A 24,110-nucleotide genomic window follows, 5' to 3' on the forward strand; every position below is an offset into this window, starting at 1 on the left:
AAATCCAGATTCCCAACTCCCTGATCCAAATGGGCTCACCGCTTTAAACGAGCAGCAGCGGATTGTGCCAGAGAAACCCAAGATACGAACATTCTGAACACTCCCCTTTGGCCTAAACCTCCGCGTCTCAGGCTGAGATTGGAAGCGACGTGTCAGGAACTTCCAGACGCCAAAGCCATACTCCCATGTGATCCGTGACCCCCTACCCATTCAGATGTAACAGAATGCTAAACTGTATTATACAGCTCAGCCACTAGGAGACGCTGTGTATAAAGACCTTATTTCAACTAACTTCAGCCATATCTGGCAGAGCATTAAAGGATGATGATGAACACATCTGGTGTGTATAAGCAAGCTCTGCAGCCAGTCCTTACCTGGTACAGGAGCATGACATGGAGTCAGGCGTAAACTAAGAACAGAAGCAGAAGGAAAACAGCAACACAGGCTGCAGGATCTCACCAACATAGAATCATAGAATATCAGGGTTGGAAGGGACCTCAGGAGCTATCTAGTCCCACCTCCTGCTCAAAGCAGGACCCATTCCCAACTAAATCATCCCAGCCAGGGCTTTGTCAAGCCAGACCTTAAAAACCTCTAAGGAAGGAGATTCCACCACCTCCCTAGGTAACCCAGTCCAGTGCTTCACCACCCTCCTAGTGAAAAAGTTTTTCCTAATATCCAACTTAAACGTCCCCCACTGCAACTTGAGACCATTTCTCCTTGTTCTGTCATCTGTTACCACTGAGAACAGTCTAAATCCATCCTCTTTGGAACCCCCTTTCAGGTAGTTGAAAGCAGCTATCAAATCCCTCCTCGCTCTTCTCTTCTGCAGACTAAACAATCCCAGTTCCCTCAGCCTCTCCTCGCAAGTCATGTGCTCCAGCCCCCTAATCATTTTTGTTGCCCTCTGCTGGACTCTTTCCAAGTTTTCCACATCCTTCTTATAGTGTGGGGCCTAAAACTGGACACAGTACTCCAAATGAGGCCTCACCAATGTCGAATAGAGGAGAATGATCACATCCCTCGATCTGCTGTAAATGCCTCTACTTATACAGCCCAAAATGCCATTAGCCTTCTTGGCAACAAGGGCACACTGTTGACTCATATCCAGCTTCTCGTTCACTGTAACCCCTAGGTCCTTTTCTGCAGAACTACTGCCTAGCCGCTCGGTCCCTAGTCTGTAGCAGTGCATGGGATTCTTTTATCTTAAGTGCAGGACTCTGCACTTGTCCTTGTTGAACCTCATCAGATTTCTTTTGGCCCAATCCTCTAATTTGTCTAGGTCCCTCTGTATCCTATCCCTACCTTCCAGCATATCTACCACTCCTCCCAGTTTAGTGTCATCTGCAAACTTGCTGAGGGTGCAGTCCATGCCATCCTCCAGATTGTTAATGAAAATATTGAACAAAACTGGGCCCAGGACAGACCCTTGGGGCAGTCCGCTTGATACCAGCTGCCAACTAGAGATGGAGCCATTGGTCACTATTCGTTGATCCTGACGATCTAGCCAGCTTTCTATCCACCTTATAGTCCATTCATCCAGCCCATACTTCTTTAACTTGCTGGCAAGAATACTGTGGGAGACCATATCAAAAGCTTTGCTAAAGTCCAGAAATAACATGTCCACTGCTTTCCCCTCTTCCACAGAGCCGGTTATCTCCTCATAGAAGGCAATTAGGTTAGTCAGGCATGACTTGCCCTTGGTGAATCCATGCTGACATCACCGTTACCTGAGAAAAAGGCTTATAATCACCTTCCACCCCGCCCCGAGTTGCAGTCACCTGACACGGCTCTGACTAGCCCTGCAGGGATTCTGAACTGCCTGGGCCAGGTCATCACAGAAACAACTTACACGGACAAAAGCTTTGCATTCAGGGTTAATGTGATCAAAGGACCACAGATCAACAGCCTGCTCAGCAACAGCATGGCAAGCAGGATGGGCCTAGTGAGAAAGGTGGAAGAACTCAACGGAGTATTTGATGATATTGGACTTTTGAGAGGCGATCGAGTACAAATGAACTTCCGAGACAATGCCGCACCATCGAGTGTACAAACACCCTTACCAGAGAGACCTTGAAAAAGAGGAGTTGCAGATTTACACAAATTCAGAGGACAGCATTACCTGGCCACAGTGGACTATTTTTCCAGGTATACAAAAATAATGTACTGGAATGATATAACGTATCACAGTTTTACTGGGAAACCGAAGTGACCATCTGCTCACTTTGGTATTCCAGGACAATTAGTGATGGCAACAGACCAGAAGTCACTGCAGCAGAATTTAAGTCATTCTGAATGAAATATGATTTTGATCATATTACTAGCAGCCCACATTACCCACACGCAAACGGAGAGATTGAGCCGTACGGACAGCCAAGAAAATCCTACAGTGGGAAGATCCATTCCCATTCTTCTGAGTCACAGATCCACACCAATAGTGGCTCCTGGATATAGTCCAGTACAAATCCTGATGGGAAGACAACTCAAAACTACTGTTCCAACTTTTGGAAAAGATTCTCTCTCCAAAGTGGGCAGACATGAAAAGAGTTTCCAAATTGAATAAAAAGGCTACAAGAGCTAACGGACACGTTTACAACCTATGTCACTCAAAGAACTGCCAGGTCTAGAACCTGGTGACCGTGTTCATGCCAAACTGGATAGAGAAAAAGGATGGACAATTCCAGTTGTCATAAAGAGAAGGAATTCAGCACCCAGATCATCTCGGGGGAGGGATAGCTCAGTGGTTTGAGCATTGGCCTGCTAAACCCAGGGTTGTGAATTCAATCCTTGAGGAGGCCACTTAGGGATCTGGGGCAAAAATTGGTCCTGCTAGTGAAGGCAGGGGGCTGGACTCGATGACCTTTCGAGGTCCCTTCCAGTTCTAGGAGATTGGTGTAATGGAGACCAACAATGGAGAGTTCAATAGAAACCGTCAACATCTACCGTTTGTTTCACAGAGAGAACAACCAACAGAGCAAACTCTACCGATAGCAGATGCAGAACAAGACGACGACTCAAAAATTCCAACCCGACCACGGTTTGTTGTTGTAACTAACGGACAGCCAGATGACCATGTTGTTACATGTTCGGGCTGGGCAATTACCAAAACAGTACGATGCAGAGACACTTAACAGACCGATCCTTACTGGACTTCAAAGCCAGCGTGGTAGGGTAAATACCTTATTTCAGCTAACCTCACCCATACCTGGCAGAGCACTAAAGGATCTTACGATGGACACATCTGGTGTGTATAAGCAAGTTCTGTGACCAGTCATTGCCTGTCACGCTTGGTGAGGTCTGTGCTTCCTGTGGAATACAGTGGGTCTGAGACATCTTGAAACCATTCACACGTCTGCTCTGAGGATACCTGGAGAGGCCGTGGCTCTGGGGAGTGCTGGCTGGATATGGCCTTGTGTCCTATTGAGAAGAAACTCCTGGCCAGAAAAGAGGATCTTTTCCCCAGAGCTGTTGCATCACATCTGTGACTGTTACTAGGAAGCGACTGAGAACCAAATACCTAAGCAGGCTCATGCTTTTAACCTTTGTCACTTTTTCACTACCGTGTAACCATTTTACTCCAGAGATGGCGCAGCTGTGTATACATTAACGGCACGTCCTGAGGTATTTGGTATGTCCAGCAGCTGGATTCAGCCATAGACACTCCAGGCCCCCAAAAGCCGGGGGTTGCACCATTTAATTTAAAAAGAAAGTTTAATGGAAAGCAAGTTTCTAACCATCGCAGTTGCAAATGTGCCTTGTGTGTCACCAACACAGTGACGCCTGCCCGAGGCTACGTCGACACTCCGAGCTAGGCGTGGGATTCCCCTGCTCGTGTGCACATGCACACACTGAGCTGGCGTGTAGCTGCGGCAGCACGGGCAGCGGTGGCATGGCTTAGCCATGTCAATTCTGTACCCACTGGTTGCAGGCAGGTTTGTACGTGGCCCTGCTCAACTGTGCCTCCACTTCTGCTACCCGTGCTAGCATGGCTGCACTGCCATTTATACTTGTACTAGCTCGATGGGAGCTAGCGTGAGTATTCGAGCAGGGGAATCACTCCCCTAGCTTGTAGGGCAGACATAGCTTTAGTCTGCAGAGATCCCAAAGCAAAGGCTCTTAGAGGAGGGGAACTGCCCCATGCATCTCAAGGGGGTGCTGGCTCCCAAATGCCAGTGCTCCAGGAGCCCTGCACCAACACCGGGCTGGCAGAAGAAGAGTGCTGCCTGCCTGACTCAGCCCTCAATCAGAAACGCTCCAGCTGCTGCGAGGAGCTGGTGACACCCTTGCTTCTCCGGGGGTCTGGGTGAGGGAAGAAGCTTTGCAGTTCCCAAGGGGAGCCCCAGTAGAGCCAGAGGCCCCTGCTCTGTGGCACGCCCAGGACTCCAGACTGCCATGATCCAGCCTGGACTCGGGTCTGTATTTCCCAGCGGAGCAGAGCCACTCCAGGGCACTTAGTGCCCGACCCATCCCCGCTGAGCTCAGCTTTGCAAACTGAGTCTTGCTTTGACAGAGGGGGAGCCTGGGGGCTCCAGACAAGGAGATCCGGGCTGTTCAGATGCACCAACACATGCCCTCCCACTTCGAGGCCGGCCACAGCTATGCCCCTTCCCCGCCCCCCGACGGCGTCCCCCACAGGGCCTTCCCTGAGATGTCATACTGCTCAGTGAGAGGCCAGGTGGGGGTCTCTCCGGTGGCCGGCTCCTCTCTCCCGTGTGAGAGGTTTATTAAAGCTCCGTGCCGTGTGCAGGGGACGGGGCTTGGCTGGGGATAAGCCTCCTCGAAGCTTGCTCTGCACTAAAGCACAGCGCTGACCGTGCCCTCCCCAGGGCAGGCCAGGGAGGCGGTAAGCACTCAAGGACAGGCTGCCGGGAAGGGGACATTCCCATTAAGCCTTAGGGTGAGGGCAGGTAGCAGATGGGAGCATGGGAGACCCCTCTTCCGCTCTGTCGGTGGGCGAGATCCAGGACATCAGTCATAGGGTTAAGAAAACCAAACCCAAATTCCCTTTCTTGCCCTCCCCACCACACCAACGCCAGCGAGCCCGTTCTGACAAGCTGCCCCGCAACCACAAACCAGCATGCTCAGCCCAGCCCAAATGAGCAACCCTACGATAACAACCTGGCCTAGGCTCACGGCAGCCCCGGCTCTTGAGGGATGGAACACACCATCCAGCGTCTCACCCGCAAGGCCACCTGACCCCAGGGCCAGCAGTGTGCGCGGAGCTGTACGAGCGCCTAGCGAAGCAGGGTACATGCACTGAAGAGCTTACGATCTAAAAAGCTCAGAGTCTAAACCCAGACGCGTAGACACCCCAGCTCTGCCTCCCTACTGCAAAGCATCATTATATCATCAGTGCAGGGGCAGGAAAAGCCAAGTGGCTGAGGACGTCCTTCCTGCAGTAGATAACTGGCCTTGGGGCTCTGGACTAGGACATAGGAGCTGTAGGTTCAATTCCCACCTTGGCCAGTCACCTTGTTTCTCTAGGCCTTCATTCCCATCTGTAAAATGAAGCTCAAAATCCTTCCTTTATCCTCCTCAGCTGTTTAGATGGTGAGCAGCTCAGAGCAGGAGCTGCCCCTCGCTATGGGTCTGTCTGCACTGCAGCTGGATGGGTGATTGCAGCTCAGGAATCTAACTAGTAGGACTAAAAGAGAGTCATAGAAATGTCAGTGGTTAAGGGGTCTCAAGAAGTCATCGAGTCCAGCCCCCTGCGCTGAGTCGGGACCAAGTAAACCCAGATCATCCCTGTTCTTAAAAGCCTCCAGTGACGGGGATTCGGCAGCCTGTGGCAGAGCTTAGATCCCTTAGAGTTAGAAAGTGTTTCCTAATATTGAACCTATTAGGTTCCTGCAGACTAAGCCATTGTCCGACCGTCAGTGGATGTGCGGAACAATTGATCCCTGTCCTCTTTATGACAGACCTGATCTCATTTGAAGACTATTGGGTCCTCCTCCTTTAGTCTTCTTGTCTCAAGACTGAACATAGCAGTGAAGATGCTTCACCACAGGCTTGGTGTGGGCTGTACACACACACACACACGGGCCGCTGGGTGTGTACTTGCAGGGCCAGCCGGCGCCGGGTTTATTTTTAGTCACGCTCGCTCGTTTGAAGCTAGTAGGGGTGAAGAAGCCCATACCACAATCACACTCCTGGTGGCAGTGTAGATGTTTCCTTTGTTCTGTGCTGCACCCAGCGCTGGAGGGTCCTGCAGGCACCAGCTAATACAAAGAAAATACAGCCTTTTGCATTGCAGTCGGTGCTCCCTGCTCCCAGGTCAGCTACTGCCTGCAAAATGGTCTGGCCCTGTCTCTTTTGGAACAACTCCCCAGCGCATGGGGGATTATTTGTTCCTTCTGCACCAAACCCAATAAAACCCTGAGATCGCCATTCCTTTCGCATGTTTGTTTTTACTGCGTCAATTACTTCCAACCCCGGCTCCCCTCCCATCCCAGAAAGAAAAACAAGAAAGGAAACGTTTTAGAAGCGAAATAAACCCAAGTGGCTAAGAAAACAAGGGCCTGAGTCTCTACAGCTGCACCAAGATATCATCGCCTTCTGGATAATTGGGACCATCTGCTCAGTAAGGAAGTGGAACAGAACTGATGCCCCAGAACAGAAGAGTTCATGTCTGCTAGAGGAAGGCTTTCTGCAGCAGAATGTTTCAAAGCCGCCATCCGTCTTGTCCGCGGGTCACAGGTTGCTCTTTGATATGGAGGCTCTAGCGCCACTCGCATGTGAGGAAGGGACACATGGAAACAGGCTGAGTCTCTGGCGACAGAGAGGGTTTTTGTGTGTCAGCAATTCCCACAGCAGCTTCGATTGCCTCTTACTGTAGTGCTCTCAAATGCTGCACATGAACAGGCAGGTTGAACATAAGACACGGGAGGTGACCGTCCCGCCTGGCTAGGCACTGGTGAGGCCTCTGCTGCTGTACTGTGGCCAGTTCCGGGCACCACACTTTAAGATGTGGACAAATTGGAGAGAGTCCAGAAAAGAGCAATAAAAATGATCAAAGGTTTAGCAAACCTGACCTCTGAGGAAAGGTTAAAAACACTGGGCCTGTTTAATCTTGTGAAAAGACAGCTCAGATGGTGGGGACATGATAAGAGTCATTAAACACAGAAAAAGGTTGTTACCGAGAGGACGGCGATTGTTTGCACACCATGTCCACCAAGGACAGGACGAGAAGAATTGCCTTGGTTTGCAGCATGGAAGATTTAAGCTAGATATTAGGGAAAACTTCCTTTTGAGAAGGGGAGTTAAGCTCTGGACCAGGTTACCAAGGGAGGCTGTGGGATCCCCCTTGGAGGTTTTTAAGAACAGGTCAGACGAACACTCGTCAGGGATGGTCTAGGTTTACTTAGCCCTGCCTCAGCATGGGGGACTGGACTAGATGACCTCGCGAGGTCCCTTCTGTAGTAAGTGCAGGCCCTGATAAAGGCCCAGTATGAGGCCTGAGGCCTGAACTAAAGTAATGGTCAAGACTTTGCTAACATAAAGCAAAGTTAAGCTGTGAGCCAGAGGTAGGCCCTGCTCACAGAAGCTGGCACGAAAAGGGCTGATGCTGCATAAACATATATTCACCTAGCATAAACATAGCACTAGAACACACTATACTGAAACATTCCATAGATAACAGGAGGACAGGCCGACCCATCCCAATGACAGAGGCAAAAGGGTAAAATGATGGATAGAGTTGTTTTGTTCGAACCAACATGTACAAGGTACAAGGCGGTACCTTAATACGTAGAAGGGTTGTAACTTGCTACGTAGAGGGGTTGCACCTCAATACGTCAGGTGTGATGTGTAACTTGTTTGTATCTGTGTATAAGAAGGCATCCCTGGGGAGGTGCCTTTGTCCGGCCGTAGGGGGAGTGGAAAGTCCCGCCACTAAGCCGGGTCCTTGCCAAGAGGCACTTTCTCGTAGTATGCCCTGAATTAGGCTAAGAAACCTACAGGGAACTGCAATCGTGTCCGAGATCGCAATAAACCTAGTCGACGTGACTTTGCATCTTACTGGACTCTGTGGTTATTGGGGGTTCTCGTCGGGTCTGCTGTGTCAGCTACCTGCGCAGAGCTGGGGCAGCACACAGAGGGAACACACGCACGCAGCCGAGTGATATCAACAAGGAGACAGCAGAGCACCACACCGGTACCGCTCTGACAACACCTTCCAGCCCTAAGTGGCTCGGATTCCATATTGGTCAGCGCTCTGGTTAGCGCTGAGCCGCTTTGAGCCAGGCTAGCGCTTGGGTGGGAGGCGCAAGGTGTCAGGATCCTGGGCAAAGGCAGGCAGGGCTAGTGCCAGGAGCTTGGGCCAGCCGAACCGAGCCAGTGTCAAAGTCAGGAGTTAGGCCAAAGGTCCGACCCGGAGGCAGAGTCGGGCATTAGGCTGAGGGGCAATACCAGGTATCAGGCTCCATGACGGCATTCCAGGGAGTCAGCACTGGGAGCCTGGGAAAAAAGAGCTAGAGAGCCACATTCTTGCCTGGCCACTTCCTGGTACGCCCACCTCGTGGTTTTACATAGGCTCAAGGAGCCAATCAGGGATCGCTAGGACCACTGTCCGTCACAGCTATAGGATGCTCTGGTCCAGAGCCCTATGCCAGCTCCCTTCTCTGAGCTCCCTTCGCGGTCTCCCTTCCCCAGGGAGCCTGGCGAGGGTTGGCGACTTTCTAATCGCACAAAACGGAACACCCTGGCCCTGCCTGGCCCCGCCCCTTCCCCGAGGCCCCACCCATGCCCTCCCTCCTTCTTCAAGACCCCGCCCCCACTCACTCCATCCCCCCACCCTTTGTCACTCACTCTTCTCCACCCTCACTGGCTTTCACGGGGCTGGGACGGAGGCTGGGGTGCGGGAAGGGGCGAGGGCTCCAGCTGGGGGTGCAGGCCAGGGATGAGGGGGTTTGAGATGCAGGAGTGGGCTCCAGGCTGGGGCTGAGGGGCTCGGAGTGCGGGAGGGGGCTCAGGGCTGGGGCAGGGGGTTGGGGTGCAGGCGGCACTTACCTCATGTGGCTCCCAGTCGGCAGTGCAGCTGGCTCCCCATGGTTCCTGGAAGCGGCCAGCATGTCCCTCTGGCTCCTGGGCGGAGGGGCCAGGGGGCTCTGCGCACTGCCCGTGCCCACTGGTGCCGCCCCTGCGGCTCCCATTGGCCGTGTTTCCCGGCCAATGGGATCTGCAGAGCCGGCGCTCGGGGTGGGGGCAGCACACAGAGCCCCCGTGGCCGCCCCTACACCTAGGAGCCAGACATGCCGTCTGTTTCCGGGAGCCGTGAGGTGCCAGGGAGCCTGCCTTAGCCCTGCTGCGCCGCCACACAGACTTCTAATGGCCCGGCCAGCTGCGCTGACTGGAGCCACCAGGGTCCCTGTTCAACCAGGCATCCTGGTAGAAAACCGGGCGCCTGGCAGCCCTAAACCGGGCAGTCTCTCGGGGCTCACCCCGGCTTGCCCCGCCGCCGAGGCCTGCTCTACCCTGGGGTGGCTCCCGGCTCAGTTCTAGGGAGAACTCCTTTTCTTCTCAGCAGCCACCTCCTTCCCGCTGGTGCGAGCGGCCTCCTCCTTGCTCAGCTGCTCCATTACTTTAGCTCCAGAGCCCCCCCTGGAGCACTGGATGGCTCCCAGGTGTGCCCCACCCGGTCATCTTGGGTCAGCTCAGCCCTGCTCCTTCCTGCCGGCTCCCCTCCTCCATCGACCTCCTTCCCTCTATGCCTCGGGCTTGCCGCTCCCCATCGCTTGGCTGCATCCTGCTGCCCTTCACCCCGACCCTGTAACCTCCTTTCATTGCCTGGCTCACAGGCGCGGACTTATATTTTTCCAGGTGCATCCACCCCCGCTCCGCCCCGCGGCCCTGCCCCTACTCCACCCCTTCCCCCGAGGGCCTGCCCTTGCTCCACCTCCTCCTGCCTCCGCTTTGTCCCCTTCCCCCAGACCCCCGCCTGCCCTCCGCACTCCCCCGAGTGCCTCCTGCCAGCAGCCGAACAGCTGATCGGCGGCCCCTGCTGAACAGCTGTGGTTGGTGGGTGCTGAGCACCCCCTATTTTTTTTTCTGTGGGTGCTTGAGCCTCAGAGCACCCACAGCCTCGGCCTGGCTCCTTTGTTTTTGATGCACTAACTGCCTCCTGCCCATTGAGCCTTCTGTCCTCCGGGTGGTCCTGCTGCCCCTGTCAGCCTCTGTTTCCCAGCGCCGTCCCCTCTGCCGTGAACTCCTCCCGTCCCTGCAGACGCATACGCAGGGGATGAGAGCGTGTCACTCCCTGGGCTCTGTTTACTCCTCCAGGATCTCTGCCCCGTAGATAATGTCACGGCTCACCCTCCGGTCCCTCTCCCACGCCCGGAATAAAAACAAACAGCTTCAGGGAACTGGTTACTCTCTGGGATTTCCCAGAAGAGGACTCTCTGGCTGGTCCCTCTTCCAGGCCAGCCTCTGCAGGGCAGAGAGTCCTGGAAAAGCCATTCAAAGGCACGAGGAGGCTATTCGAGAGTTCAGTGTGTCCCCAGCTTGCAGGGGAGGGATCACGTATTCCTGGAAGTAGTGATTTCATGCTTTCAGAGAAGGCTTTCTTCCCTGCCAGTGCCCCAGCTCACACTCTGTCTGCTCAGCGGGCCCCTCCGTGCCAGGTCTGAGCTCTTCCTGAGGCGTTCAAAAGAAATATAGAGAACAACAATTTCTTGCTCTGCTTCCCTTCCCAGTGGCAGGAGAAAGAGCTTGGGCTGAAGAGAGAGGAGTCTGTCCTCCGTGTGTGTCTGCATGAAGCACTTAGGGCGGGAAAGCTAAGTCAAAGGGATGAGTCTTGTATTTAGTGGGCAGAGTTGTCTCTTGTGGCAGTGAGTTCCACAGTCTAGGTCCAGCCCCTGGGAAAGTTCTCGGCTGTTTCCTGGCTCTGGTGGAGCACAGATGTCTTAGGAGGCAGGATCCAGAGGTGGAAGAATCCAGAGTCTGGATCGGCATCCTGGTGTTTTTCAGGGCCTGGGTTCTGTGAGCCCATCAAGCCCCTCCCCCCAGATCCCCTTCCCTATCATTTCCTCCATCTTCAGGTTATGGCTGCAACCATCCTGGTGAAAGAAGACTGGACGCAGCCTCTCCTGGATTGACCCCGCCAACTGCTGCTGATCTGGGGAAAGGAACAAAACCCCGCCTCCTCCCCCAGGGTATTACAACCTACTAATTGGTAGCCCACCAGGCCACTGGCTTCTGCCACTGCTGCATCCCAGCCTATATTGAATACACCACGGCTAGCTAAGGCAAAGACCTAGCAGCTTTATTCAGTACATCCAGCTGGGCTGGAGAGCTGTGCACGAATGGCTAAACACTCCCTGTAACATCTGGTCCCAGGTCCCACCACATATTCACCTAAAACCTGGGATGGCTCGGCTGGGATCTGTGGTTGTTCCAGAGTCCCAGCCCCGATTATAAAGGGGACCCTTCCAGGACATGTCACCACCTGATTCTGTTAGCCTTAGGTCAGCCCCAAAGCCCCACCCCTGTGCTTATGCTGTCCTGGTGAAAGAACACCCTAGTGCTAGTGCACGGATGGGGATGTCTGGTGTTCATTACTGACGGAGCCTGAAGACAGGCTGCTCTGGAAGGGTTCTGCCTGGGAAGGAACACGGTCATAACTCTGGCACTCTACAGCCAGTTTAGAGGCAACAAGCTTAATTTGCCAGTAAAAATAAATAAATGTGCATGGCCAAATGAATTCGCAGATTTGAACTTAATCCACCAACCCTGTTTATTTCCAGGGAAGAACCGGGAGGCAGAAAGTCAGACTCAGCTGCAGGTATCAACATCCTGATCCTGATTAGCCTTGATGGAGCCAACCCTCTCCTGCCAAGAGCCTTTGCTGCAGCAGAATCAGCCTGGACACGTTTTGTTTAACAGCGCTGGAAGATTTTGCTCTGGATATTCCAATAGTCTTAATAAGAGATGCTGGGCAGTGGAATACAGGTTATGCTGGAACTGCTGCACTATCGGTACACAAGTATGGTAATAAATATGTCTACCTCCCACCTCAGTTCCCAGGCACGCAGAATTCTTCTCCTCCATGTTGGAAGACTCAGCACCGCGTACCAGCACTCCGAATTATGTCTTCCAAGGTGCATTATTGTGGCATTTGTCAGTACTGAATTTCAGCTGGAATGGAGCCTGGTCTACATGTAAAAACTAGGTTTCAGAGTAGCAGCCGTGTTAGTCTGTATCCGCAAAAAAAACAGGAGTACTTGTGGCACCTTAAAGACTAACAAATTTATTGTAGCATGAGCTACAATAAAAACTAAATCAACTAAATCAATAAAAACTAAATAAAAACTAGATCAACCTAACTACATCACTCGGGACTGTGAAAAATGTCACGCTTGGGCAGTGTAGTCAGGGAGACAATCCCCAATGTCGACACACTGAGGTGTCCTACCTATCACCTCTCGGAGAGGTGGATTGCCCACAGAATGGAAAAACGTCTTCCATTGATGTAGGAAATGGCCACGCTCCAGCACCGTGGCGGCACAGCTGCAGCTGCATCATTGTAGGGTAGATGTGGCCTCATAGTCTTGTAGACTCAATAAGTCAAACCCAGTTCATTGTGTGTCATCTGCAGATATTGCCACTTTATTCTCCCCTTTTTCCAGATTACTAGTAAACAACACTGGTCCTTGTACAGAGCCTTGTGTACCCACCGTTAACCTCTGGCCATGACGACGATGGATGATTTGCTCCTACTTTTTGTTCTCCGTCTCAGTTCCTTCCTGATCCATGACAATAGAATCATAGAATAGCAGGGTTGGAAGGGACCTCAGGAGGTATCTAGTCCAACCCCCTGCTCAAAGCTGGACCAACCCCAACTAAATCTTTTTCTCTCACCTCACGACCACTTAGCTTCCTTAACAGCCCGAAGAGGCTTCAACTCCACAGTGGCAAAGGGCAGACTCCGCCCCTGCTACCACCAGTGGAGCTGCGTCAGTGGAGCATCACAGGTCCGAATTGTTTTAGATCTTTGTCCATATGAACCATTAGATCGCAGCACGCTGGGGTGTGACTCAATCCAGCACGAGCCTGCCACGGACTAAATTGTCCGCATGCGCCCTGTTGACGCTCGTGAACCATTCGTTAATGTGATCGGAGCTCACCTGCTTCAAAGTGCTCTGACAAATGGTTAACACTAGTTACAGGCTAGATTCACACCCCAGCTTGCCACAGCCTAATTGTTTACGTAGGCAAGCCCTTAGCACACAGAAGGTTCAAGAGAACTGCTCTTAAGAATAACCTTTGCCTTAAAACCTCTCTGATCACTCGGCTTGATTTCGCAGGCTAGCCAAGAGCCCCGGCTCCAGGAAGTTGTGTCTCAGCCACACTCAAGCCTGGGGAGCATTTCACAGGTGTAGACACGGTCTCCTCAGAGCGGAGGGGGCAGAGCTGGAATGGACACTAAGCTGGAGGGATACGGTCTCCTCAGAGCGGAGGGGGCAGAGCTGGAATGGACACTAAGCTGGAGGGATACGGAAGGAGAACACTGAAGAAGCCCAACAGAGAGGGATAAACACAGGCCGCGTATAAATGTCATTGTTACACACAGGGCAGAGCCAGAGAGAACGGCAGAATATTGTTAAGGAGGAGTCAATCATGTGATGAGCAGAACATCTGCAGCTACAAGGGTCACAAAGACATGCACGTGGGAATCCCATCTAATTCTACAGGGCACAGACTAGCCACTTACGTGCTGGGGGAGAATAAAGAAGCAATTCCTCACCCCCTGTGCCCATTGCAGTATCTGCAATAGACCAACAGCAGAGCCTATCGCACCTCCTTGGGAGAAGTGCAACAGCGATTACCACTCAGGATAGCAGCTGCTTACCTGTTTCGCCACCTCTGTCTCCCTTCTCTCCTTTCTGGCCTCGATCACCTGAGAAATAAGAAAAAGATCATATCAGGTGGTGACGGACTAAATGCATCATGGTGCAAGAAAGCGGATAAGCTTCAGATCTGCTAAAATATCTCTGGCTCAGGAACCAAATGGAGATAAAGCCAGAAAACTTTGGGGGAGAGAACACGCAGGACGTGTTAATTTCACAAGCTGTTTCCTGTTAGGCAACCAATGCCAAATGGATAAAACCCAGTGCTTTATTTCTTTCATTTCACACACACACACACACTTACAAATAACCTGTGGAACTCACCACTGCAGGAAATGATGGAAGCAAATAGATTACTAAGATTAAAAAGGATTTGACGTTTATATGGAGAAGAACACTATCTGAGGATGCAAATGACAGCATAAGGTATGAGGAGGTCCGAAACCGATTGCCAGTTGAGCTGAGGAAGAGATTTCTCCCTGGGACACGGTATTAAATGTCGGAGCAGCATGTACACCTTCCTCTGGAGCACACAGTCTGAGCCACTCTCGAAACAGGGTCCTGGAGGAGTAATGCAGCACCTTGCCTCCCAAGGAATTTTTCAATTACAGGCAAACAGCAGCCCCTGCACCACCCAACAGCTCTGGGAGGGGAAATGTTGCCCCAGGACACTGAGGCAATCCTGGATTCTTACAAAATAGGCTGTGGGCTTGTTGGGGCCAAACTTTGATAAAGGGTGAAATTCACCCTGATGCAGCCTGAGCCCTGGGCATCACTTGACTCTCACTAACCTCCCTTCGGAGTTTAAATCCCATCACTGGCAGACAGTGCTGTGCTAGTCCTGGGCACGGGCGTGGGCTTTGCCCAAGGTCTGCCTGCACTCAGGCTCCTCTTTTTGTGAGTGCCGTTATGACAATTCAATGTGCACAGACAAATGGGTTTCTAGACACCTCCCTTCCCCTCTGCACACACAAAGAGTCAGTCTGCAGGCCCAGCAGCAGTACCTGGGCCTTCCAAAGGAGGACTTGGGCCTCGTGTTGGGAAACAGTGGCTGCTTGCATCTGAGGGGTCATCTGAATGAGCCCACACTGGACCAAAGCCTGTGCAAAGCGGCCGGAGCTCAAGACTTTTCCGGATCTGACCCAGTAAACAGCAAGGGACTCCGTTACCTTCCTGGGAAGGATGAAGGGCTGAGCTGACCATGCCGAGACTTCAACCTGTAGTTCTAGAAACCTTAGGTGCTCTGAACCTGAAGCTTAGATGCCTCAGCCACTCCCTCCTGATTAAGAGCATTCTTCTTACCAGTGAACAGCCGTTCTTGTCACCACCCTATAACCAGGTGGCTGCTGCTGCAGCAAATGATCATCCCTTTCCCTTGGAGAACATGACAATACCCAGCTACCTACTCCTTGGCATGATTTAACCACCTCCAAAAAACTGGGGAGACAGGAAGCCAGAGGAGTGCTTATAAAAGGGGGTGTCAGTATTTAGTTATCATCAGCAACACAAGAGTCTTCAGCAGCATTTCCCCATATGTTCTCCGACCTCCCAGGCAAATCCAGTGTTTCCTTGGAAAGCAACCCTAGCCTGCGGCCAACTTTCTCCAAACTTAGAAACTTTTCCCCCCAAGGTGACCACCTCTCCTTCTCCTCCAGGATCCTGTCCCTTTCCGCTTTTCCCCAGGGCCCTCCTGCAGCCTCCCGCAGCGTCGCCCCTCCTCTAGGATGAGATCAGGGCTTCTATATCGTGATGCCAACTTTTCCCAACCTAGCGCCAACAATTTCCCAAATCTGGGGGGAAATTCCCAGATAGAGTTTTTTTACAGTGCTTCTATATCCTGGGAAATTTCCCAAAGCCTGGGAATTTGTGAGTAAAATATTTCAATTTGGGACATTGGGAATTTTCATTCAAAACATTTTACTCCAAAATTCCCAGATTTTGGGAAATTTCCCAGGATATAGAACCACTGGATGAGATGAGTCTGGCTTATATAGGCCCAGGCCCCGCCCCTTCCGGCCGCCTGGGAGAGGATTGGATAATTGGAGCCAGCTGCTGGGCTGTGTTTTTTTTCTCCCACCCGGTGGCAGTTTCCTCTGTCACACACCTGCATGAAGCTGCTGGGGGGCGATATAAATACAAAAGGGACAAGAGAGGGTTATTTCCTATTTCTGGCCAGGAGCTGATTCTTTTGCCGCTTGTGTTCTCTGATCAGGGGGTAGCCGTGTTAGTCTGTATCCACAAAAACAACAAGGAGTCTGGTGGTTTTGTGTTCTCTGAGTGGCTGGTGCGGTTCTGCATCCCTAAACGGAGGACCCCATTTTCCCCTTGTTTTGCTGCTCCTAACTCTTCCTGAGGAGCAACGCAAGGTTTTGCCGCTGCTGGCTGGTGCGCCGGTTTCCCTTGTGCACACCCGTGTAGAGCTCTGTGGAAGTCAAGGTGTGGTGAGCGGGGCAGGAGAAAAGCTGTCACTCACAGCAACCCAACAATATAATTAAAGAGGTCCAGTTTGAATCCTCCGCAATGTGAGCCCCAAGTTTATAGGGGAAGGTACTATTCTAAAAGTCATGTAGGGTCCCTTTCCCCTGGGTTGGCCGGCCTGGCCCTGCAGCATAGCGAGAGCCTAGGAGCTTGCTCTGAACTGCCACGCAGTGCGCAAGAGAAATCTAAACCTTAACGAGACCTTGTTGTCCCACTCAGAGGAACGGGGCTGGTGCGCCACTGAGTGATGGAGAATATAGGGTTTGGATCCTAGCTGCAGATATTCATTTTATCTGTGCATACGCTCCCCTGCCATACCCAGCAGTTAGGTGAGACAAGTCGGGAAGTGGGCGAAGAGAGAGGTTAATCTGGGCAGTGAGGAAGTTTATGGACATTTTGGGGACAGAAGGATCAAAAACCAAGATGAGGTAAGTTGGAAAAATCTAAATTTTGCTGTTGAATCTAAAAGTGCTGACAAAGATTTCAGTTCCTCCTTCCCACGCTGACCCAAGCTGATCTACTAAGCTGGGTTTCCAGACTGACTGAGTGACTAACAGAAATATCTGCCCTCCCCAGATCTAAGGGTCATGATTACCATTGGTGGGAAAATAGATGTTTATTTCTGAGAAAATCTGAAAAAACTAAAATGACTTTTTTTTCCACAAGGGGAGGCTATGCATCATGGGAGATGTAGTCCAGCCAGAAAGCCTGGCCCACAGAGTGAGACGGTTACCCAGAAGTCACCTACTATAGGACAGGCCCAACAAGGAAAATAACAGAACACCACTGGCCATCACGTACAGCCCCCAGCTAAAACCTCTCCAGCGCATCATCGACGATCTACAACCCATCCTGGAAAACGATCCCTCACTCTCACAGACCTTGGGAGATAGGCCAGTCCTCGCTTACAGACAGCCCCCCAGCCTGAAGCAAATACTCACCAGCAACTACACACCACACTACAAAAACACTAACCCAGGAACCAATGCCTGTAACAAACCCCGTTGCCTACTCTGTCCCCATATCTACTCTAGCGACACTAGCAGAGGACCCAACCACATGAGCCAGACCATCAAGGGCTCATTCACCTGCACATCTGCTAATGTGATATATACCATCATGTGCCAGCAATGTCCCATGTACATTGGCCAAACCAGTCTTTACGTGAAAGAATAAATGGACACAAATCAGACATCAGGAATGGTAACATATAAAAGCCAGGAGGAGAACACTTCAGTCTCCCTGGACACTCAATAACAGATTGAAAAGTAGCCATCCTTCAACAAAAACACTTCAAAACCAGACTTCAAAGAGAAATTGCAGAGCTACAATTCATTTGCAAATTTAACACCATTAATTTGGGCTTGAATAGAGACTGGGAGTGGCTGGCTCACAACAAAAGCAATTTTCCTTCTCTTGGTATTGACACCTCCTCATCAGTTATTGGGAGTGGACCACATCCACCCTGACTGAACTGGCCCTGTCAACATTGGTTCTCCACCTGTAAGGTAACTCCCTTCTCTTCATGTGTCAGTATATTTATGCCTGCATCTGTAATTTGCACTCCATGCATCTGAAGAAGTGGGGTTTTTATCCACGAAAGTTTATGCCCAAATAAATCTGTTAGTCTTTAAGGTGCCACTGGACTCCTCATCGTTTTTCACAGAAAAGAGTGTGAGCATAAGGCATCTGAACTACAACTCCCATGAGGTGCAGCAGCACAGTTTTGAATTGAAATATTTCATGTTTTGGCCAAAAACATTTCAGGTTTTGGGGCATTTGCCTTTTTGACCAAATATCGAGATGTTCCATGGAGAGCAGGCCCATCTCACGAAAAACGTGGGTTGGTCAAACACCCATTTTCTTGTTAAAAAAAAAAAGTGTCTCGGTGGACAATTTTTGACCAGCCCTAGTCATGCTCCTGGTGAATTAAGGTCTCTATTCTGTAACCAGGTTGGCTTTAAACATAGTGCTGTGTCCTGACACGGCCTGGTTGATATATGGTTAGTAACCGTGATAATGAACAGCGTGTCATCTCTGTCAGTGGTTTGGATTGCACGGGGCTGTCCTCCAGCAATCGTGTCCTCACACTGCTATTTGCTGTGCGAACCCCTTCACTGTGCTTGTGTGAATGGACTGGCTGTTTTTTCTTCTCTCTGTGCATTAGGACATCCCTCTCTAGGCATGTCCCCAGGCCACTCCTGAGGCACTATGGGATAGCTGCCCAGAGTTTTCCCAGCATGCTCTGAAACAAACACGGTTAGAAGGGGTGGTGGGTGGGGACCCACAAACACAGCTGACACATGGCTGCATGGTGAAGGAATGATGCCAAGTGCACACAACCAATCTGCGGTGTTGTAATTGGGTCAGACAAGAGTGTCACGACACTGGTTACATAAACACAGCTGTTACTAATGGTGTGCGTGCGGCTTGTGTGCATAGCATCCCGCTGAAGCATCTGGTGTTGGCTACTATCAGAGGCATGAGAGAGGCCTAGATGGAGAATGGTAGTACCCATCGTCCTATTCATTCCCATCCGTTCCACGTACTGCGCTCAAACCTAGCAGCTACACTGCATCATCCGCAATGTATGGCCATTCCAGAACTGCCACGGAGCATGGGCTGCTCCTTCCTCGGCCGATGCTGCTGCCTATGGATTGTGTCCTGAGTGGAACTTGCAGGACAAAACCCTGTCCTATCCGAGATGCATTTAAAATGCACTCCTTTATTGCTCTAGGCAAGTACACATGACACCCAGAGACCGGATCGCAGTCCCCTATTAAAACCCTTTGCTTCTCCGGCCTCCCACACCTGTTGGCAGGTCACCGGAAGGGAAGCGAGAAGAGGACCGAAAGGGCACCTCCATGATTGCTGGTACTCTCCGCGAACCATCCGCAAGCTGCCCCCGGCCCAAGCCCTTCAACGCGGATGCTGCAAGCGATATCCAGCCCCGACTTTGACAGGTCCTTCTATTTGGTCTCCGCGTGGTAACAACAAACAACACACACGGGTTGCAATGAAAAAAAATCCATGCAGGAAATTCTTGCCCTTTAGCTTGGAGGCTCTGGGAAGACGATTGCTCCCAGGGGCTGCCTCAGCTGTGTCCAATGGAAGAAACCTGCCTGGAGCTGGCTCTGCTGATGACAAGCAGATGAGTGCAGAACAGAGAACAGCAGGAGAGAGGCCAGAGATGCTGCTATCCAGCGTGCAATGCATGTTACTGGGAGTCTGGTTATAGACCCATAACCACCGACTGGTTCTCCACCGTCCCAAATCTCTGCCCCCTTCACATTTCGGGCTTGTGGGGGGGGGGAGGGATTGCGAAATACACTCAAAGCTTATTTGCCTGAATAATCCAGTGCTCTGATTGGCTTACAGCAAATCCATTAGACTGGACACCACCCACAGGATGCCCTCTGTGTTAGCCCAGCGTGGCATGCCCCTTTCTACAGGGCTTCACGTGCTTACTGTGTATGCTGCTTTAAACCTTATTTCGTCACAGAACCCAGCCTTTTTAGTCACACAATTGTCCTTTCCTTCAAAAACTCCAGATTTTGTTGATTTATTTGTGAGAAAACAAAAATAAAAGGATTTTTTTTCCTGTTTCTTCCTCATTTTTCCATGGAAAATACTTTCCATTCTCTAACTAGAGCTGGTGTAGATGCCCGTCCTCCAGTGCCAGGAAGTCACCTCTGAGAAGAAACCCAGCACCTGTTTCACAGCGTGCAGGGTGCAGGGCAAGAGGTTAGCCACGTAACAGCTACAGGAGGTGCTGCTAACTGACTGCAAGTATTTGAAGGGTAATAATAATAGGAGATATTCCCATCTCCTAGAAGTGGAAGAGACCTTGAAAGGTCATTGAGTCCAGCCCCCTGCCTTCACTAGCAGGACCCATTTTTCCCCACAGATCCCTAAGCGGCCTCCTCAAGGATTGAACTCACAACCCTGGGTTTAGCAGGCCAATGCGCAAACCACTGAGCTATCCCGCCCCACTAGGGTAAAATGCCAAGGAGGGAGAAGACGGTTTGGATTAATGTGAGGCACTGGAGCTGGAAGCAATGGGGTGACAATGAGTGAAGGAAAACCCAAGCTGCACCTCAGGAAATGTTCTCTCACAGCGAGATCTGTTCCAAAGCGGGAAGGAGAAAGGCCATGCTGTGGAAAGGTAGGAGCCCCATTTGCAGGGGAATTTAAAATGAGACACTAGAAGGTCCAGGTGGAAATTCTGCATTGGGAGGATGGAGAAAATAACCTCCACATTAGTCTCGCCTAGGCCATGGCCTCAGGCTGGCCCACTCCTTCAGTGGGGGGCTAAGTCCAAGAGACACACTGAATGCCAGGGTCCCTGCGGAGTCCTGGCACGGCTTTGACAGGCTGCAGGCCCCACTCACTCCTGTTTCAAGCCCCGTCTCGCGCCCAGACTCAGGGCTCCTGTTGCCTTCTGGCCGGAAGCCCAGCACGTGCGTGCCGCTTGGCGGCTTTCAGCCCATTTGCCTCTCCTTAACTCCGCGTCGGCTCACTCAGAAGCCGTCTCCATCCCGCCTGCTGCCGCCTCATTGATGAACTTTGCTCCTGGGTTGGCCCGTCCGGATCATTTAGAGGGATGAGAAGCAGCACAAGGCCTGGGTACCGTCTCCATCATCTCCCTGCAGATATGGCCCGGGTGCTCTATTACCATTCCTCTTCTTCTTAACCCCGTCTCTCTCTCCAGAGCTTCCTGGAGATGAACCAATTACCCCTCACGTTCCCAGCATGGGGTGGGGCAGAGATCAGAACAGGGTAGGTGGTGCTTAGGGAAGCCTCGCCTTCTGCTGGGAAGGGGAGGATGCTGGGATTGCTGTCCTTAGATGCAGCATGCAGGCCCTTTGTAGATGCCTTTAGGTTTAAGCATCACCTCTTGCTAACGGGAGCAGCTTTTTGAGCCAGATCTCGGCTGATGCAAATGTACTTCAATGCCAGTTCACACCAGCTGAAGGTCTCCCCCATCCAAATCGTCCTTGCTGCTCCAAGGAAGGACCAGGAGTGATGTCTCCATGGTGCTACCCCCCACATCGCTAGGCGGGGAACTGAACCTGTGGCTGACTAGCCCAGGAACAGGAGCTCCAGCCGCTGCATCCATGAGACACTGTACATAGGTCTCTTCCATGGTCCCCTTCCCCGGCTGCTGCATCTCGGCCACGTCCTTCATCCTGCAGGGCCAGGGCAAACACTCTGTGCTCCATGCGCTTAGATTCGCTTGCTTATTTTAGAATTTGTCTTGGCCGTCTTTGCTTGCATTGGCATCTCCCCATAAACAGCCTTTCATTTCCTCGGCTTCCTGGAAGGCTTATCTGCCCTTCTCCCCCTCTGCGACAGCTTAGTCAGAGAACAGAGAGTGCAGCCTCTTACCTCTGATTTCCCCGCCTGTCTCTGTTAGCTCATCCAGCTGTTAAAGTTCATGGATCTTCCACCGAAGTACACAGATATTTGGCATATAGTCGTCCATTCCGTGACTGACAGACCCTTGTGTGCTGACATCTAGACAGCACAGGCCTTGGACGTCAGTCTGGGAGCTAGAGATCCAGAGAGAACCACAGGGTCTGTCTGTGTCCAGCAGCCTCAGCAATAATCTCCTTGATATCATTACAGCGTAGTTGTGTCCTTTTTCTGCCAAGACGGCAGTGGTGCTGTGTGACAGGGCACTCTTGCCCCACGCTGGTCTGGAAGGGGGGGCATGCCCCACTGCTGGGCATGCTCCGGCTGCAGCCCAGGTACAATGGGTTGGATCACAGGGACCCCTTGGGACTGCCACCTGATATGCTGAGACTACCTCTGAGTCTGTTTTCCCTGCCAGCTTGGGACTTCAGTGCCCTGTCTTGTTGAGCCAGACACACTAGCCTGCTGCAAACACAGACCCAGGTCTGAACCATGTCCCACAAAAGCTGAAGACTTCACTGAAAACAGCTTAAGAAGTGCTCCTGTCTCTAGTACCCAGACACCCAGCTCCTAGTGGGATCCAAACGCCAAATAAATCCATTTAACTCTGTATAAAGCTAATACAGGGTAAACTCATAAATTCTCCAGCCTCTATAACACTGATAGAGAGAGATGCACAGCTGTTTGCTCCCCCAGGTATTAATTACTCATTCTGGGGCAATTAATAAACAAAAGTGATTTTATTAAGTATAAAAAGTAGGATTTAAGTGGTTCCAAGTAATAACAAAAAGAACAAAATAAGTTACCACGCAAAATAAAACAAAAACACGCAAGTCTAAGCCTAATACATTAGGAAACTGATTACAGATAAAATCTCACCCTCAGAGATGTTCCAATAAGCTTCTATCACAGACTATCACCAACAGCACAAAAAGAAGAACTCCACATGGACTCCTCCTGAGGGTCGAAATGACAGTCTGGACCTATACATTGAATGCTTCCGCTGACGTGCACAGGCAGAAATTGTGGAAAAACAACATCGCTTGCCTCATAACCTAAGTCGTGCAGAACGCAATGCCATCCACAGCCTCAGAAACCATCCTGACATTATAATAAAAAAGGCTGATAAAGGAGGTCCTGTTGTCATCATGAACAGGTCTGAATACCAAAAGGAGGCCGCCAGACAACTCTCCAACACCAAATTCTATAGGCCACTTCCCTCAGATCCCACTGAGGAATACACTAAGAAACTGAACCATCTACTCAGGACACTCCCTACACTAACACCGGAACAAATCAACATACCCTTAGAGCCCCGACCAGGGCTATTCTATCTACTGCCCAAAATCCACAAACCTGGAAATCCTGGACGCCCCATCATCTCGGGCATTGGCACTCTCACTGAAGGACTGTCTGGATATGTGGACTCTCTACTCAGACCCTATGCCACCAGCACTCCCAGCTAACTCCGTGACACCACTGATTTCCTGAGGAAACTACAATGCATTGGTGACCTTCCAGAAAACACCATCCTGGCCACCATGGATGTAGAGGCTCTCTACACCAACATCCCACACACTGATGGAATACAAGCTGTCAGGAACAGTATCCCTGATGATGCCACAGCACAACTGGTTGCTGAGCTCTGTGCCTTTATCCTCAGACACAACTATTTCAAATTTGCTGACAATATATATCTCCAGATCAGTGGCACCGCTATGGGCACCCGCATGGCCCCACAATATGCCAATATTTTTATGGCTGACCTGGAACAACGCTTCCTCAGCTCCCGTCCACTCACGCCCCTTCTCTACCTACGCTACATTGATGACATCTTCATCATCTGGACCCATGGGAAGGAGACTCTGGAAAAATTCCACCACAATTTCAACAGCTTCCATCAACCATCACCATCATCAACCTCAGCCTGGACCAATCTACACGGGAGGTCCACTTCCTAGACACTACGGTGCAAATAATTGATGGTCACATTAACACCACCCTATACCGAAAACCTACCGACCGCTATGCCTACCTTCATGCCTCCAGCTTCCATCCCGGGCACACCACAAGATCCATTGTCTACAGCCAAGCACTGAGGTACAACCGCATCTGCTCTAACCCCACAGACAGAGACCAACACCTACAAAATCTCCACCAAGCATTCTCAAAACTACAGTACCCACACGAGGAAATAAGGAGACAGATCAACAGAGCCAGACGTGTACCCAGAAGCCTCCTACTGCAAGACAAACCCAAGAAAGAAACCAACAGGACTCCACTGGCCATCACATACAGTCCCCAGCTAAAACCCCTCCAGCGCATCATCAGGGATCTACAACCCATCCTGCAGAATGATCCCTCGCTTTCACAGGC

The 24,110-nt window shown here is 51.3% G+C and overlaps 1 protein-coding gene across 3 annotated transcripts in view; it reads right to left on the reverse strand.

The window, feature by feature from the left end:
• Nucleotides 1–24,110, reverse strand: part of SCARA5 (scavenger receptor class A member 5) — a 145,267-nt gene that overhangs the window by 13,178 nt on the left and 107,979 nt on the right. For all 3 annotated transcript variants that reach the window (XM_045012005.1, XM_045012004.1, XM_045012007.1), the window contains one exon: nt 13,844–13,891. In XM_045012005.1, the coding sequence (XP_044867940.1) occupies nt 13,844–13,891 (48 nt within the window). The remainder of the gene's footprint in view (nt 1–13,843; nt 13,892–24,110) is intronic.

This window comes from Mauremys mutica, chromosome 3 (assembly GCF_020497125.1).
Source record: "Mauremys mutica isolate MM-2020 ecotype Southern chromosome 3, ASM2049712v1, whole genome shotgun sequence".
Classification (NCBI taxonomy): Eukaryota; Metazoa; Chordata; order Testudines; family Geoemydidae; genus Mauremys; species Mauremys mutica.